The 18,242-nt window shown below is 49.5% G+C and overlaps 1 protein-coding gene across 1 annotated transcript; it reads right to left on the minus strand.

The window, feature by feature from the left end:
- Positions 1 to 9,414: 9,414 nt before the first annotated feature.
- On the minus strand, positions 9,415 to 10,440 carry LOC121836581 (uncharacterized protein K02A2.6-like). The gene has a single exon (XM_042291515.1). The coding sequence runs from the start codon at positions 10,438 to 10,440 to the stop codon at positions 9,415 to 9,417; it is 1,026 nt and encodes a 341-aa protein (XP_042147449.1).
- Positions 10,441 to 18,242: the final 7,802 nt, after the last annotated feature.

The following is an 18,242-nucleotide window of genomic DNA, read 5'->3' on the forward strand; positions in this document are numbered from 1 at the left end:
TTGACGACTCCAGAGACCTATAGGGATCTCCACTATTGGGCAAATATGGCGGTCTAAAATAGGCCGTGCTGTTAGAGTGAACTAGAAACTACTGAGTGGGGCGAGCTACAGCCTCCGCTCATGCTTTCAGTTGTACCTCAAAATGTGAAAGCGATCAGGTGGAACCCAGCCACTTCGATCGCAGCGCCACCTTCACTGCGATCGAAGCGAGCGACGACACAGGTCAAGGTCATATGGGCACTATAGCCCTTTAGGAGCTATATTGTATTTTTTGTACGATTTTGATGTCAGAGGTAACGTCAAAACACCAAGTCACGACGACGTGACGTTCCGACGGCGCCACGACGTCATCGTCGACTACAACGTTACGCGACGCCTAGATGCTGTCGTAAGGCCGTCATGACATCGCGTCGCGTCGAGGACGACGCCGTTTCGCGACATCAAGTATTTGTTGTAACGCGGTCATGATGTCTCGTCATGTCGAGGACGGCGTGGACGTGGTCGTCGATGCCGACGTTGACGTTGATGCCCCACGCGACGTCACACATCGCTATAACATCACGGTAACGTCGTCCTGACGTCGTCTTCAACGTCACACGACGTCACGATGAAGCCTTGACGGCGTGTAACGTCGTCGCCTTCGGCAACATCAACGTCGACGCGCCGTCCCGACGAAGTCTTGACGTCGTGTGACGCCTTCGTCGTCTACGTCGTAAAGTCGTCGGGAGTCCGGGACGTCGTCCTGACATCCAATTGCGTCATGTCAACAACGACGTCGAGGACCTGACACCAAACGTCTTTATGAGGTCGCATTGACAAGGACGCCGTCATTTTGACATCGCGTGACGTGGTCGTCGTCGCCGTCAACGTCAACATCGACGTCGTTGGCAATGCAATATGACGTCAGAACGCAGTCTTGATGTCGTGCAACGCGCGTTGTCAACGTCGATGACGATGTTGACGTCAACGCGTCGTCGTGATGACGCATGACGTTGTAACGACAAGTCAGGTCGCGGTGGCGTAATGTATTGACGTGACTCCTGACGTCTAGGTTGTATAAAAAATATAGCCCGGCGTTCTATTGTTTCATGACCTTGACCAGTGTGCCGGTCGAGCTTGGTGTTGGAACGCAACGCGTTTTTCATTTAAAGGGACCATGAAGGCAGTTTCGAAGTGTTATTCGACGATTGAAATGGATGTCAGGCAATTCTCAGATACTGTTGACCAAGTTCTAGCCCGAACAGAAGTTTGGGTGCCGCACCAATCGAGCAAACAGGCGCGGTAATAATAGCGCCGGGAACGATGCCTGAGACCCCACCGAGGTGGCGGCAGAAAGGTCAACTAGAGTGCGCCGTCGAAGCGTGACGACAACGGGCTCCTCGTCTGGTGATTGGTTCAAACGATAGACGCGCTCTTGGTTTCGATTTCGGTGGTGAGATGTGATGAAAAATTTTTATTTGAACGTTGGATAATCTTTTGAAGTTGTAGTTGGGAATTAATAGGTTTCATACCGTGTATAAAAGCATAATCTGAAGCGATCCCTCCGTTTGTCACTGGTTGAACGCATCCCGCACTGCTACCTCGGGCGTGTAACAAGCATCGAGCAACCATGGACAAAAAAATGAAAAAGAGGTACGAGCGCCGGGGAGGCGGACTTTTCGTTTCGTGCGTCGTTTCGTGTTCGCTTTGCGAACTGATGTCTCACCAATCATGCCGCGTTTATGTGCAGTAGTAGGTTGCGCGAAAGGTCGGCTAAAGACGTGCGGTCGATCGGGCGACGTTAGTTTGCATAAACTTGCATCGCCCTCGTAAAGCACCAATCCAGACTTCTGCGTCCTTAGCAGCATCTCCCGTTCAGTCGGCGTGAGGTCGCTGAACGGGAGCTCAAACTCGTTTGCGAGCGCGGCGTTGTCGTCCATTTCTCCCAGGTTTTCTTCGCAGACCGCCGTGCACTAGAGCTAACCACGAGAACCACACTGAGTGTGCACTAAATCCTACCGATGCCGACAGTGCTCCCTGACGTCCCTTCTCTTTCCAAAGGCGAAAAAGGGAAGAAATCTGAATGTTTGTTTCAGTTTCGCAAATTTATTTGCAGGTACAGAAATAAGAGTCACAACGTTCTAGAAAAAATTGTGTGGCATGCCAGGACCCCAATGCTTCCGCAAACACCTTCTTAAAAAAAAAAAAATTAAATTGCCTTCATGGTCTCTTTAAAAAAAACGCCTATACCTCAACGAGGTGGAGGGGCTTAGAGCGATAAACCGGGGTTCCGGTCTGCACTCGAAAGTGACCCCCATAAGGCCGCTGCCATTGTACACAAATGTGACCACTTGTCACGTAACCAAACTAAATACGTGCCGTCACAGAAAAAATGGCAGCGCCCAGGCAGAGGCTGGCCCCAGCTAGGCTGGAGCTTGTCGGATGCTTTGTTCGTTGTCGATCGTCTCGGCAAACTGATTTCAGACGCGGAAGCCGTCATTAGAGGCCGGTCGAAAGCGACTTTAGAGTTAAGCGTGGTGTCTCACGTAAGTATAACGTGAAAATACGGAGAAAGGGTGTGCATTTCGCTGGTGACCGACGGGGCTATGGCCACGAAACGGACAGTTGGCCTTGCGGTGCTTGGACCTCCGATTGATTCGGATATTGCTAGGATAAATTTTTAGGCTACGTTTTTGTGCTCTCGTTGACCATTGGAGTTCTCGAGGTCTGCAGTGGAGCGTGTTTAATGTATCTGGATACACTGTTTAGCTACGGAAATTACGTGAGTCGTGCTTGGCAGTGTGCAATCGTGGTGCCGCTTAGTTCAAATAACCGAAGGATCACTATGGTTGTGCGGCGCGCCGGAGAGCCGCCTTGAAGCTGGTAGTTCCTGTACCGTGCTAAATGATGTTGTGCTGCTTCTCAAATTGTTCCGGCGGCGCCTGGACTGGCGTACCGAAGAGCTGCCTTTAAGCTGGTAGTTCCTGTGCCCTTCTTTAGCTGATGCTGTGCTGCTTCCTAAATTGTTCTGGCATGGACGTGCACTTTCACGGAGCACAGGTGTTGCAGTTGGTATTGATTCCACACGTTTCGTCGACACAAACGTTTCATCCACACTCGTTACGCGAATTGCAAGCTGTACGGACATTTCATCGAGCGTTTTGCCTACCCAGCTCACCCCCTCGCACCGCTTTGCGGCGACAGTCTGCAGTGGTCCATTACCAGAAAGGAGGTCCCACATCCATTTCAGTTCAGTTCGTCCACGGCAGTCGCCAAACCCCAAAGGAGAGGATTTATTCGGATAGACTGCCACTAAAGCAATGCAGCTTCTTCAGTGGTCAGGATAGGCTCTCCTCTGTCAGTTTTGTTATAATGTCACGGATGCTTGTTTCAGTCCTATCTTCTATCAATATTTACTACTCTGGAAAGTTCCAGGCCACGCTCGGCTGCCATCGTATGTTCTGATGGAGGTGCTGGGTACGTTACCCATAGCCCTTCGCTCTGTGTGCACCCTGGCGGCTTCTCAGCTGAGTTGTCCGATAACGGACATGGGTGGCGGACTATCCCGCATCTTAAACCCCCGGCGAGCCGCGAACCAATTCCTATCTTGAGCCCGGCAGAAAAACGGCAAGACGAGCGAGTACCACAAGAATGAACTTCGCAAATACACCACCATGAACCTGAAATCCGAGCCAGTTGTTGCTACCAGGAAGAACCCCCGGAATTCGGTCTCCTGCCAGAAAAACCGAACCTGGCTAAGCCAACAACGACAAACCTGTAGCAGCAAACCGCGATCCGCTTCCACCATTGTTTGCATGCCCGTCGCACCTCACACTCGGACGCCCTTTCACGCAATGTGTATGAAAACGTCGGGGACTGTATTGAACAATACGACCGGGTCGCCTGCCACAATGGGTGGACAGACGACCAGCTCCTGCAGAACCTATACTTCTCGTGGAAGAAACCGCCAGGCACTGGTTTGAGAACCATGAATCCTCCTTAAAGTCGTGGGAACTTTGCAAGATCGAGCTGACGCGCACGTTCGTCAGCCAACATCGACGAGAGAGAGTCGCATTCCTGATTCCGACCAAAACACGGCCTCAATAAGAGCGTCACCGCCTTCGTGGAGAATGTTTTGTGCCTGATCGAGCGCCTACGCCGACCCTGATGCTACAGAAGACAAGAACCTAAGAATCCCATGTCCCTCATGTGAGGGACGCCACCTTCGGCAGCCTTGTCCGCAACCCCCCGACAGCAGTCGAAGGCACCGAGGCTTTCAAGGCTTCCAAGGCCGAGGCTTCCAACAACTCGACACTCGAGTTGTCCAGTTGATACTTCGACGCCAGCCTCCCAGGCGTCCGCGACATCATCCACGACGTTGCCCGGGAGGAGATCAGGACGCTACTTCCTGCCATCAGTTGCCCAGCTTTTATATTGATTGTCGAGATTGTTTCGGAACAAGTTTGGCAGGCATTTCAACCGGAAACTTCTGCGAGCGAAGCAGCATCTGACGAATTGAGGGCAACTTACGACAGAATGGCACGACGACCTACACCGGCTGCCCCTTCGTATTCAATGCCAATTCATTAAGACACCCCAATGCCGAAGCATTCTCGACATTGGGTATAGGTCTGCGCTGAAGGAAGTACACCGAGGAAAACGGAGGTGTTGCTAATGGCCGACCGAAAACCTCTCTGCTACCACTGCATGAGGCCGACCATGTCTACCAGAGCTGCCCATACCAATGAATCGGCCTGCGAGGGTTCGTGCCGAATGACCCTCAGCCACGTCTTGAGGAGCGACCACCAGACACTGAAGATTACCTTTTGCGGCCTTTGTCCTTGATGGCGACATTACTCCGAAGCTCCTGATCCCCATCACCTGGACGGGAGCTAAGCACAACAAAGCAGGTGAGCGGCAATGCAATCACAGTTGATTTGGTGTCGGTTGTCGTCCAAGGACAATACCTAGTAATTTGCTGACACCAAATATCTGTGTCCACTCCACAAAACACACAATTTCCAGCTTTGAGGGAGAATGCCGCCGAGTGACTTGAAGAAATAGAATGGTTGGTTGTTTTCAAGAATGGACACCAAGCGCCACCCGACTTCACTTTGCCACACGAAACTTACACAGGTTGCAGTGGTCACGGGATGCAGAAGAAATAGCTATTACGAAATGGAAATGAAATGGCTTGGATAGCAAACAAACATTGTTGCCAGCCATCAAGTCAAGGGTACAGTAAAAGGCACAGCCACGCGAGAAATACATGCCCGAGCTTGCTGCATTAACGCAGAAAACTACCAGGGAAATTTGCGGATTAGAAGCCAGCCCTGCAGCTTCAGTGCATCAGATGTCAGTGGCCGCACATGACAAGACGGCATCAGTCAGTCAAATTTTCCACTCAACCAAACTGAACACCGACGTGCCGGGAGCGTCATCCGACAACAAGGAGCACAGGTACTACAACTGAACGCCTGACCCGAGACTGTTGCAGAAATAACTCGTTATGTAACCATTTGCTAATGATAAATAATTTTGTAATGAAGTGGAAATAAACATGTTTGATACAGTAACCAAATAAACACGCTTGTCTTTACGCCTTCAGAGTCTATACACCAGGAATTGTGTTCACGGCACGCGCTGAACCTTTTGAGGACACTTGCCTCTCTGACCTTTCAATATTCATTATTGGGACATACCAGACTGGCAGACTTGTTGCATGGGGCTGCACTCGTTCCACCTCTCCTGAACATGTGGTGCATCCGAAAACCAACTCCAGTGATGTGAAAATGTTATTTATTAATTTATTCCCTCCAGGGGCCTTTGTAAGCATTGCAGGGAGGATACTTAAAACCCTACTTAAAACTACACATATGATAATAACATCAAAGCACACTGACATTAATGAGCACAAAACAGGCCCATGCTACGAAAAGTAAGTACTACACTCGTAAGAAATAATTATTGCTGTAACTTGTTAATTGCAAAAAACAAAAAAAAAAAACTCCGAGCATCTAGTTTAATAGTGTATGTGCTGATGCATTGTTATATAGCAGGACACTTCCTATACGTATGACATTATAGACCATGTGCAAAACTCCATCAAGCAACACAACTGTCTCCATTTTTTTTTCGGCGTAAAGCACACGAATGGGCCCCAGTTCACGTCAAATGCTAATGCAGCATTCGAGTCCAATAGGCGCTGAGCCGAGTTCACAGTGATGGCGGACATAACATTCTTGTCGAACAAATTCCCAAAGTATGAAGCCCTTGGGTAATTAGGGTAGTAGCTACTGTAATTCGTTCCATCACAATTTGGCAAGCGGCGAAAGCTACAGTCACGGTGAGTCGATATGCAAGTTGGAGAGAGGAACATAACAACATGTCATTCAGAGTGCTCGTCTGCACAGACTTGTCACACACCTTCACTCCGTCTCTCGGATTAACTCGGGGGGCTGTGGCGGTTTCCCTTTGCCAAGTTACGGTGATACGAAGTATAGGCAGCCCACACTTTTTGAAAAAAGTCTATTGAAGAGACCGAAAGGAATGGTAGTGACATTTTTCAACAAGACTGCTTTTCGGGCAAGGGATGAACACTAATATGAATAATCCTGTCCAGGTAATTAGAACAAGTAAATAATTGACCGACTAATGCAATACACTCTTGATGAAAAAAGTATTGCTGCAACAAATCAAACGGTTGTTCTAACAGCGAGTCGAATAACTTTGAAGCAGGTGCCTGCAACGGTTTATTCATCCCGTCACTTAATAAAACGTCATCCTCGCAGCTGAAAATAAGTGGTCACTTCGTACTCACAAGAAAGGAAGAAAGGTGATCGAATGTACAATCGTCGGTTAGCACAAAAGGCTAAAGAGCGCAGGAGCTTCCTCGCAAAATGTGACGTATACCTTTCGCTTCGATTCTCAGACATTCCAACGTCCAAACGAAGCTAGAAAAACGCAAATATTTTATGCTAGAAGTTATATCGCAAAATTTCTGATAAGTACAAAACGTAAAGGTCGCAGGAGCTTCCTCGCTAAAAGTTGCTGTGATTATGCAGTACCCCAGGGCTGAAACAAATTTCCCTAGGCCCTACGTCTGACGCATACATTTCGCGTCGATTCTCAGATATTCCAACGTTCAAACAAAGCCAAGAGAATGCGAAAATTTCATGCTAAAAGCACCCAAAGTTCTATCGATCCTCGAACACATCCGGGAATCCGAGCACCGGTACGGCGATACAGAGCTGATGGTGTCTCAATGTCTCACAGGCGTTAATATCCAGATGATACATAGCGACCTTGTGCAAAAACGGTATAAAGTCTAATTCCTTCATATTTTCACCTTATACTTCCGTCAGCGAGCATAAAGAAGCCCCAAGTCGTCGGAAATTTGCTGCACATCACGGCTACCGCACACCGAAAAAACTGCAGCATCCGCCATCTCTGGGCGCTGCCATCTTACCGATGACGTCATGGCGCTTGTGAGGTCACGTGACGAGTGGTCACTTTTGCGTACAACATGGCGGCCACCGGGGGGGGGGGGGGGGGGGGGGTGCCACTTCCGAAACTTCCGGTTTATCACTCTAAGTCCCTCTACCTCGTGGCTATATCCGAACCATTTCGCTTGTGGCGCCTGAGGGGGCACTACGAGCGAAGTGGCTTGGATTAGCTGTTCTTTCCAGATGAGGAGTTGCAGAAATAGCACGCTGGTTCTGCCACGCCACAGATCTCGATGACGATTTGCTGGCTCGATCATATCCTCAGTCCGCTTCGAGCCCATTGCACGATTGCGGCCACCGGTCAGCCAGCTTACGACATCCGCTGAAGCGTGGTCGAGGCCGTGGTCACATGACCTTTGCGTCTGTTGTCCCGTGACGTACAGATGGTAACCATGGTAACTGTCTAAGCTTGACAGCGTTAGAGAGGGTGCCGTAAGATGGCCGACCGGTGGCCGCATTTGCAGGGGGCGATCAGCCATCCAGCAAATCGTCATAAAGATCAGTGTGTCGTGCCACGTGCCACCTCAACGCACAACTCTCGGGTTTCAGCAGGCAAGTATAGGGTGTATTCACTGGCGGCCATATCTGTGTGCGCTAATGCTGAGCACGTGCTGATGGCGAGCTTCCGCACTTATTTTGCCACGTGCACCCCGCACCATCAAGATTGCTGTCCTTGGCAGCCTATTTATGCGAGCTCGTTCTGAGCATGCGCTCTAAACAGTGACCTCAAATATGGCGGCCAGTAAATACCCCGGTATAAGATTTGAATGAAAATTATCTGCCCTGATTTTTATTCACTACGTTAAAACATGCGGAAATGTGGTGGCGAAAGCGAACTTCCAGGGGCTCGAACTTTTTCGGGAAAGCGACGGAAGGACTGCCCCTCAACGGTGCTAATGAACGTTGATAAATGCACAATGCCTGGTTCACGCGTTTGCGCAGGTTGCGTTCAGAGCGACCTGGGCCACACGTTGATACGACAGTAACGACCGAGTCACCGGGACGACTGTTCCATCGCGCCAACCGCGACAACATGGAATCACGGAAGCCACATGAGACGATCGCAGATATTACAAGAGGACCTGTTTCGTCCAGTTTAGTATTTTTCCGCTGGGTCAGGTCCGCTTTGCTGAAATCGTAAGTTGCATTACGATGAAGGGAAAAAAATCGTTGTGTGCCTCCGTTATGCCGGAGTCCCACTGGAGCGACAAACAGGAACCAACGGCAGCGACAAGCTTCAAACCAGATTCTTTCGCGATGTGACAGACTTTGTAGAATAAAGCGGGCTAAGCTCGAACATGAGCATCATGCACGCGAGGATATCTTTGGCAGGCTCGCAATCACTCGTGCTTACTTCACGAGCACCAAAGGACTAAACGATTGCCAAAGGTACCATCGTGAGCACGCTGCATCAGTTGGAGGCTTGTCCGTGTCGGTTGCTTTTTGGCTTGTCACGCTAGTGGAGCTCCGGCATTACGTAACAATCGAAATAGAAAGCCGTGATAGGCTTAGCGCGCAGGTCATTGGCTTTACTAATTCAAGGCACGACACAGGTATCGTCCTGCTCAAGGAGGCTCAGCGTAGAAGCGATGGAGTCGTTGGCTTGTGGAAAGGCGTTTGTCGCTGACCTCGCCCGAGCGCATTCGCGCTCAACACTTCAGCACACCATTGGTGAAAAAAAAAAAAGGTCTCGCTAGATGATATGTGTCCAAGCGCAGGAAAGATCGCGGTCGAGACGCGGCCGACGCTACGAGGCAGTGGGACCAATCAAGCAGCGTCAAAAGCGGAAGTCACTGTGCCTTTTCTGCTTATGGTTGGTGAAGTGACTGTAGACCATGGCGTGCTGGCGAACAAGAAGTGCTTTATTCCTGAGCGCAGCGTTTTTATCACAGACATGACGTCACGAGCCGGGCGGCGCTTCCGCGATGACTCAGTCGCGATAACTCAATCCGCACGCTACAACATTTCCTTCCCCCTCACGCAAAAAATGTTCATTTCCTAAAGTCCTCGGGTTTAAAACGGTCAGGCGGCTTGCATGCGCGAGAAGTTCGTCGAAGGGGTTGCTTCTCCGCTGTCGTAGACGGAACCGGCGTTGCTGCAGTAGGTGTCGCCGGTCCTTCCCGGGCGGGGTCTGCGGGTGGCGCCGTGGTGCTGTTGCGTCAGGCGTCGGCGTCGTACCAGCCGCGTCTGGAGGTGGCGCCGCTAGCGTCGGTGCCTTCGCACTGGGTGGTGCTGACGGCACCTGGGCTGGAAAGCTCGTGGGTGGCGGTATCGATGGATCGTCATCCACAGTCGTACGGCCCGGTCTCGCGATGGGTTCCGCATGTCGAGGACGCAGGTGGTCAGCGTGCGTGAAGCGAAGCTGGTTGAGCACTTTCACAACGTAGGTCGCAGCACTGACAACCTGACACACGATTCCTTCTTCCCAGGAGACACACTCACCGCGCACTGTTTTCACAAAAACACGGTCGCCCACGTTGAACACACGTTCAGCACCTCGCGACACATCGCGTTGTTCCTTCACATGTTCTTGCTTGCGTTGCATGGCGCCGACAAAGTCGGGTTTAAGCAGGGAAAGTTTTGTGCGTGGCTGGCGCCTTAGGAATAGTTCGGCGGGCGTTTTCCCAGTCACGCTGTTTGGTGTGTTGCGATAACAGATCAGAAAACTGTCAACATTTTCCTGAAGAGAACACTGCCGACCGGTTGCTTCGCCTTCGAGCACCTGCTTGAGCAATGCTCGTGTCACAGTTTGAACCGTGCGCTCTGCGGCACCGTTAGAGGCTGCGTGGTAAGGCGGGGTGCGAATGTGTTTCACGCCGTTGGCGTTCATGAAGTCAGCAAACTCAGCTGACGTGAACTGCGGACCGTTGTCGCTCACTAGTACCTCGGGCAAACCGTAAGCAGAAAAGGCTCCTCGAAGTTTTTCCAATGTTTTAGTGGTGGATGTAGAAGACATCACCCAAACCTCGATCCATTTCGAAAATGAATCGATGAGCACCAGAAACACATGGGCACCCCTTGAAGCGAAATCCACGTGCACACGCGACCAGCACCGGGCAGGGTAGCTCCAGGGATGCAGTGGTACCGGACGGGCGGCGGGCTGAACTGCTTGGCAGATTTGGCATTTCTGTACGTGATGCTCGATAGCCGCATCAATTCCAGGCCACCATACAAAACTTCGTGCCAGCATCTTCATGCGGCTGGCGCCTGGATGCTCCTCATGCAGCAAGTTCAGCACGCGGTCCCTTAGCTGTTCCGGGATCACTACACGGACACCCCATGTTACACAACCTTGTTCAAGTGAAAGCTCGTCGCGGCGCACGTAATAAGGCCCAAGTTCTTGCGCGTGCGGTCTTGGCCAACCATTTAGAGTAAACTCAGCAACACGGGACAATGTAAGGCTTCGTTTTGAATACTTTGCAATCTCCTCTACGTTCAATGGGAGGCACTGAAACACTGAGAGGCACTCAACAGGTTCTTCCTCAGCGGGCACCGCCTGAGGCAATCTCGACAGAGCATCAGCCACTTCCATGTTTTTCCCTCGGCGATACTTCAGCCGATATTTATAAGCTGCCAGCACCATGGCCCAACGCTGCCTTCGTGCGGCGGCCAGTGTCGGTACAGGCCTTTCCTGGCCTAAAATGCCTAGTAGCGGCTGATGATCAGTGTAGATTGTGAACTCTCTGCCAAAAAGATAGCGATGAAACTTTTTGAGACCAAAGATTAACGCCAAAGCTTCGCGCTCGCACTGAGCATACTTTTTCTCGGCTGGCGTTAACGTTCTCGAGGCAAACGCGATAGGCCTCTCTTCGCCGTCAGCAGTCTCGTGAAAGATAACTGCTCCTACGCCATACGAGGACGCGTCAGAGAGCATTCCGATCGGCTTATCGACGTCATAGAATGTCAGCACCTGGCTGCTAGTCAGCAACTTTTTCGTATTAGCAAACGCCTCGCTGCATTCCTTCGTCCATGACCATTTCTGATCCTTCTTCAAAAGCCGATAAAGCGGCTCTGCGACTGTTGAACCATTCTTTAAAAACTTCGAATAGAAGTTCAACATGCCCAGATATGCCTTCAATTCTGTGACGGTGGTGGGCTCAGGTGCTGCCAAGATCGCTCTTTTCTTGGCCTCTGTAGGGTAAATCCCATCTGCGGTCACTGTGTGACCCAGATACGTCACGGATTCTTGGAAGAAACGGCACTTGTCCGCGTTGAGCGTGATGTTGTACTCACGCAACCTTCCCAAGACACGTTCGAGAGTCTTTTGGCAGTCTGCCGTGTCAGATCCTGCCACGATTACATCGTCAATGTAGCATCCGACGTGCGGAATGCCTTTTAGCACCTCATCCATCATTGACTGAAATATTGCTGGTGCACTAGCCACACCGTAGGGAAGGCGTTGGAATTCAAAAAGACCCAAGCTAGTGTTAACTGTCAAAAATGGTCTGGACTCTGGAGTGAGTGGCACCTGCTGATACGCCGCAGAGAGGTCAAGTACGCAAAAAACCTTGCCTCCTGCGAGGACAGAATACAGGTCCTCCGGCCTGGGCAGCGGATAGTGATCGGTTTTCAAAACAGGGTTTATCGTTACCTTGTAGTCTCCACAGAGTCTGAGACTACCGTCCTTTTTTGGGACAACGACAAGTGGTGTTGCCCAGTCACTGCGCGCTACTTGTCGAAGCATGCCCGTTTCTACCATGCTGCGCAGCTGGGTTTCTACCTGCTCTCGCAAAGCAAAGGGAACAGGTCTAGCACGGCTAAACACAGGGACCGACCCAGACTTCAGCAAGATCGTCGCTTCGAACTTCTGTATGGTGCCCAGTGTTTTTGAGAACACGGAAGGGTATTTCCTTTGTAGTGCTTGAGCCCTATCTTCCGTTGTGACTTGGCCAATCTCATGCCAGTCCAGCCTTAAACGCTGGAGCCAATTCCGTCCAAGCAGCACTGGAAGCCTCCTTCCATTGTCTTTGACAATTACTACGGGCAACGTCATACTTTGACCCTTGTACACAACAGCGACATCACACTGTCCTTTGAGCTGCAGATGTTCTCCAGTGTACGTGCGAAGGGACATTTTAGCCGGACCACATTTTACATGTGGAAAAACAGAGTCGTACACGCTCTCAGGAACAATTGTGACTGCCGCTCCTGTGTCAATTTGCATGATTAAGGGTTTCCCTTCAACTTGAACACTCACTTCGTAACACGATTGAGTCTTATTTATAAAATGGTACACGTCATGCTCAGTGTCTTCGTCAGAACATTCCAGAGCATTCGTGTTCTTCGGCACCCTTGTGTTTGGACACATTTTTTGCAAATGTCCTACTCTCGAGCACTTGCGGCAGACAAAGCTCTTGTACCAACAAACATTCGAGGCATGACTCCTACCACATCTTTCACACCTTTCCTTTTTAGGCCCTTGAATATCTTTAGGTTTCGAGCCCTTTGATCGTCCCTTTTGTCGACTCTTTATAGCGTTTAACGATGCCTCTTTGTCTCTCGATTGCATGAGTGCAGTGTCTCGAGCCGCCAGTTCTCGATCGAGCGCAATCTTGCAAGCGCCTTCAAACGTTAAGTTTTCCTCGGCAAACAAGGCACGCTGGCTCTCTTCATTACGTATGCCTGCTACTAGCCTGTCCCGAAGGGCGTCTTGCAAGAAGTTGCCGAAGTCGCATTTCCTAGCCAAGTGTTTCAGTTCAACTATGAAGTCTTCTACGCTTTCATGTTCGTCCTGAACACGTCTGTTGAACTTACAGCGCTCCGCTATAACGGAACTCTTAGGGCTGTAATGTTCTATTAACAACTGTTTAACAACTGCATACGACTTCTCGCCAGGGGACGCCGGCACGACCAGACTCTTTAGCACTTCATAAGCCTCAGGGCCTATCACTGTCAGAAATACGGGAAGCACTTTCTCGTCCTTTATGTCGTTTGCCACTAAAAAATGTTCAAATCGTTCCAAATACGATTCAATGTTCTGTGTCTTAGGGTCAAACTCCGATATTCTTCCCAAGCGTGACATTTCGGAACCCCAAAAGAAACACAGTACTCATCCGCTCGACGTTCCCTTGCGTAGCAGGTTGTCCCCGTTGCTGTTCAAGTCGAGTTGCCGAGGCGAAATCTCGGGGGCGTTGCTCGTTGCCCTTTGTCGGTACACGAAGGCGGTGGCCGGCGTGCTGCTTGCGATGTCATACTCCGGGAATATGTAGCGTCGCTGGCAGGCTTCAACGCATGACAAGCTGCGCTTGCACTATCCGTGGCCGTGCGTTCCTTCGCGTCACTCGCCTCGCTGTCGCTTTCCGTTGCCTACGAGGGCACGTAGACAGCCTCGTCGCCAAATGAAGTGACTGTAGACCATGGCGTGCTGGCGAACAAGAAGTGCTTTATTCCTGAGCGCAGCGTTTTTATCACAGACATGACGTCACGAGCCGGGCGGCGCTTCCGCGATGACTCAGTCGCGATAACTCAATCCGCACGCTACAACAGTTGGTTCAGCAACGATGAAACACCCACAAAAACGTGACGAACACCCTGATGGAGCACTTTTGACGCTGTCGGATTGGCACCATCAGCTCGTAGCGTCGGCCGCGTCTGGGCTTAAGGTGAAATGAAATATGGAGGACGAGTTTAAACAGAAGCTTCTTGACACGGACCCGGAGGAGCTCCTGAAACCTCAGCGCGTCAATCGGGAACAGTTCCTGCAGCTTCCTTCACGCGTGAATTGAGAACCGCGCAACAAAGCGGACCAAACACTGTTAGCAACCTTCAGCGATGATGGTACCGCGTTGTGAGAACCGCGCTCTCTAGCTCTTCGATGATCAGCTTCCGAACGAAAGCGCTTGCTTATCCCTTCCTGACGTTGAATGATCAGGTGCGGCTCCTATGTCACTCGTATTTCACAAAATTATAACTACATACACGTCGCAAACCTAACCTAGTCCTGCTGTTCTACGACGATCATCCAGATGACAGCCATTTCGATAGGAACTAGGGCGTCCCATATAGGCCGTGAAAAATGCGAGTGACGCGCCCTTTTCATTTTGCTCATCACAAAAAAAAAACACAAAAAAACATTGTGTTTTTGTTTAGATTAAACGCGTTTTAAGTCCCCAGCCAAATATTCGCAAGTTAAAGGGGCGATGCAACAATTTTTGTACTTCGCGCAAATACCGCTTAGAACAGATCCCTGACGTTAATGACCTATGAAACACGCGTTCGTTTTTCACTTCACGCAATAGAACTCCCAGAAAAAAATTAAAGAAAACGAGCAGCGTTCACCCCCTCAACTCGCAGCCAGAACAAGCGGCCACGCGATCTGGAGCCGATTATATGCCGCCAGTGTTGATCATAACCACGCGCTGGGGTTGGCAAAGCACAGGACACGCGCTGAGTTCCAGACATTGTTATGGCTGGGCTATTGTCGTCGCTGCAGCGATTGGACGCGGGCGACTACCCGAATGCTTCTCGAGCTAGTAATTATCACGAGCCCAAATCGAGTGCCCACGCAGGGCTCGGGTCCAATCTATGAACCGCATTCAAATATCGTCACTTGGGTGTTCTGCGATCCCCACGTTACGTCATCAAATTTTGCAAAGGAGGGATTGAACGAAAATAATTGCTTTTGTCCTTGAAATTTCACCGCAACAAAGGAGTGTCTTGGCCAGTGGCGTTGTGTGCGAGTATCCTTGAGTCCCACTAGTGCCAGTAAGCTCGTGTATAGTGAAAAACATTCCAACTGAATATCGTTGCACAGCTCCTTTAAAGGAGCTATGCAACAATTTTTGTACTTTGCGCAAATACCGCTTAAAACGGATCCCTGACGTTAATGACCTATGAAACACCCGTTCGTTTTTCACCCCACGCAATAGAAGTCCTAGAAAAAAATTAAAGAAAAACGAGCAGCGTTCACCCCCTCAACTCGCCGCCAGAACAAGCGGCCACGTGATCTGGAGCCGACTATATGCCGCCAATGTTGATTATAGCCACGCGCTGGGGTTTGCAAAGCACAGGGCACGCGCTGAGTTCCAGACATTGTTATGGCTCGGCTATTGTCGTTGTTGCAGCGATTGGACACGGACCACTACCCGAATGCTTCTCGAGCTAGTAATTATCACGGGCCCAAATCGAGTGCCCAGGCAATGCTCGGGTCCAATCTATGAACAGCATTTAAATATCGTCACTTGGGTGTTCTGCGATCCCCACGTTACGTCATAAAATTTTGCAAAAGAGAGATTGAATGAAAATGATCGCTTTTGTCCTTGAAATTACACCGCAACAAAGGGGTTTCTTGGCCAGCGGAGTTGCGTGCGAGTGTCCTTGAGCCCCACTAGTGCCAGTAAGCTCGTGTAAAGTGAAAAACATTCCAACTGAATATCGTTGCACAGCTGCTTTAAAGGCTCTCGACTATTCCAGTCTACCCATCCGAGTATCAAAACAATATTTTATTTCGATTGCAGTAAACTTTTCTGGCAATAATTTATGGTTTCCGTTGGTACTGACTAAAAGAACGCAATATTTTTAGCAACTCACGTTCGAAAACGAAAACGAGCGGCCATCGTTCATTTACTAGGTAACTTTTCTAACTACGGAAAATAAACACGTTTAGTTTCACCAATAACTTAATTGGTAAATTGTTGTTGCACTTTATTAAGAGAAAGATGGCGCGACGGCCTGGAGGGAACGGTTCATAAAGGGGGGGGGGGGGGGGGGGAACGAGGTCACCCTCGGGTGCACCCGAGGGTGACCAAAACAGCCGTGGGTTTGCGCATTGTTGGGGGCGCGTCCCTCCACACTTGTAGTTTCGCCTCTGGTGGCGTCATGTCGCCTGCAGGAGCTTCCTAACTCCATGCTGCTCATAGATTATAGAAAAGACATTATGCAGACACTGCTTCAGGCATATTTCTTCCTTGTACGGTGGTCCTGTCACATTCGTCATAGAAACATGCCTTCAGACCTGTTTGAAGTTTACATGCCGGGTGTTTCTGCGAAAACTTCCAGACGTCCCTAAAAACGGAGTGTTTGAGAAAAACGAAATTAGTTTCGGGAGCAAACTGCAAGCCACGGCAAAAATCAGGGATTGAAAAAAAAAAGAAGAAAACTAATTGGCCAAGTAATAACTTTATATTTACTAATAGAAAGTTATTGTTTAACAGACTAGTCGCATTTGCGTGCAGTGGCAGCGGCCTGGAGGAGGGCGGGGGGGCCACCTTCGTGTGCGCACTGGAACCCCGGTTTATCGCTATAAGCCCTTCTACCTCGTTAACGTGTCCTACAAAAAAAAAGAAAGAAATAAACATATATCTATATATCTGTATATACTGTGTTCTTTTTTAACGAAAAAATTGACGATGCATTCCCGAACGCTCAACGTCTGCCTTAATGCAGTGCTTGCCCGAACCAGATGCGAAAGTTTCAAAATAAACCGTCATGTTTTTTGTTTTTCTTGTTTTTTTTTTGTTTTTTTTCAAAAGTTTAAGTGGTTGAATATTTTGACGTGAAACCGGGGTCGATTCTTTGTAACTGGCGCCGTTCAGCTTCCTGTGTTCGAGGGCTCCGTCGGCAGAAAATCACTTATAACTTTTCCATAAGATAACGTTTAGTTCTGAAACTCTGTTCGCGCTACATTTGAGCCGAGAATGGGCGTTCAACGACGCGCAGTTCTTTTTGCAATAAAAAAATCATTGGGTCTTTTTTATTTGTGTGTGTGTGGGGGGGGGGGGGGGAGGCATTATGTGTCAGATAAGTTAATAATGATAATATTTGACATATACAGCGTATGTGGTATAGGCATGATAATGTCTGATGCATCGTGTACAGGCATTTATTTGCAGCTCCATTGCGCTAATTCGAAATTTAGGAGAATATACTTTCGCAAGATCCCGCCATTTTCTCCCCACACCTGTGCTTCGCTTCACAAAAGCCAGAGTGAAGCCGACGCTTCGAGTAAACAGGACAATCCAGATGTGCTGGAAACAAAACATATTGACATTTGTCAACATTTTTTCATCTTATCAGCGGTTAGTCCAATCAAATGCAGAAAGTGCGCGTGACCTTTTGATGTACCCTTATGTATATTGTAGTGACTTCGTGGCTTCGAAAACTGCTCTGACTGCGATAGAAGCCATAGAGCCGAGGGTGTGGTAATCAATATTTATGGAACTTTTATGATTCTTTTGTTGTTTCCTAAAATATATCACGAAAAGCTAGGATACACCAACATATAAATTACGCGTTCAGGGTTGCAGTTCACTAAAACTATCAAAAGTTGCTCAAAATGGCAAGAAATTACTTGGTGCCATTCTGTCCGCGTTTGCTGTTGGGATCAATTCGTCCGGGAACCTGTTTACCGGGACCATTTTTTCCGAGCCATTTTGTCCGGGACCATTGTGTTCAGGGCCATTTTGTCCGGGATCATTTTGCACTCTTTCTTCTTCTACGAAAGCCCTGAAGGAGGGGGTGACAAAAGCGCCTTGGTTTTGCTGGCTTCGGGCGCCATAGGCAGTATTGTGACACCAAATCACGCTTATTGCTTACTTCCTATAAGTCAATAAGAGATCTGGCAGTTTATTGGTGTTTGCACAAATAGAAAAAAATCAGGTAGCTAATTGTTCTATGCTGTTGATGCTCCAGTGTCCATTTGGAGCCCGGAAAGCAAGGAGCTTGTAGTTTTTAAAGCTGCTTCCGATATACGTCCTTGCACGCAGCATGAGCACCTTGTTTGGGTGTTGTACATCGCGCCAGTAGTCAGTGGCTGGGTCT

The sequence above is a fragment of the Ixodes scapularis genome, unplaced genomic scaffold, assembly GCF_016920785.2.
Source record: "Ixodes scapularis isolate PalLabHiFi unplaced genomic scaffold, ASM1692078v2 PGA_scaffold2__306_contigs__length_199485367, whole genome shotgun sequence".
NCBI lineage: Eukaryota > Metazoa > Arthropoda > Arachnida > Ixodida > Ixodidae > Ixodes > Ixodes scapularis.

Excerpts from the sequence above, each read along its gene's own strand:
- LOC121836581 (XM_042291515.1), bottom strand. The coding sequence starts at position 10,440 with ATGTCTTCTACATCCACCACTAAAACATTGGAAAAACTTCGAGGAGCC.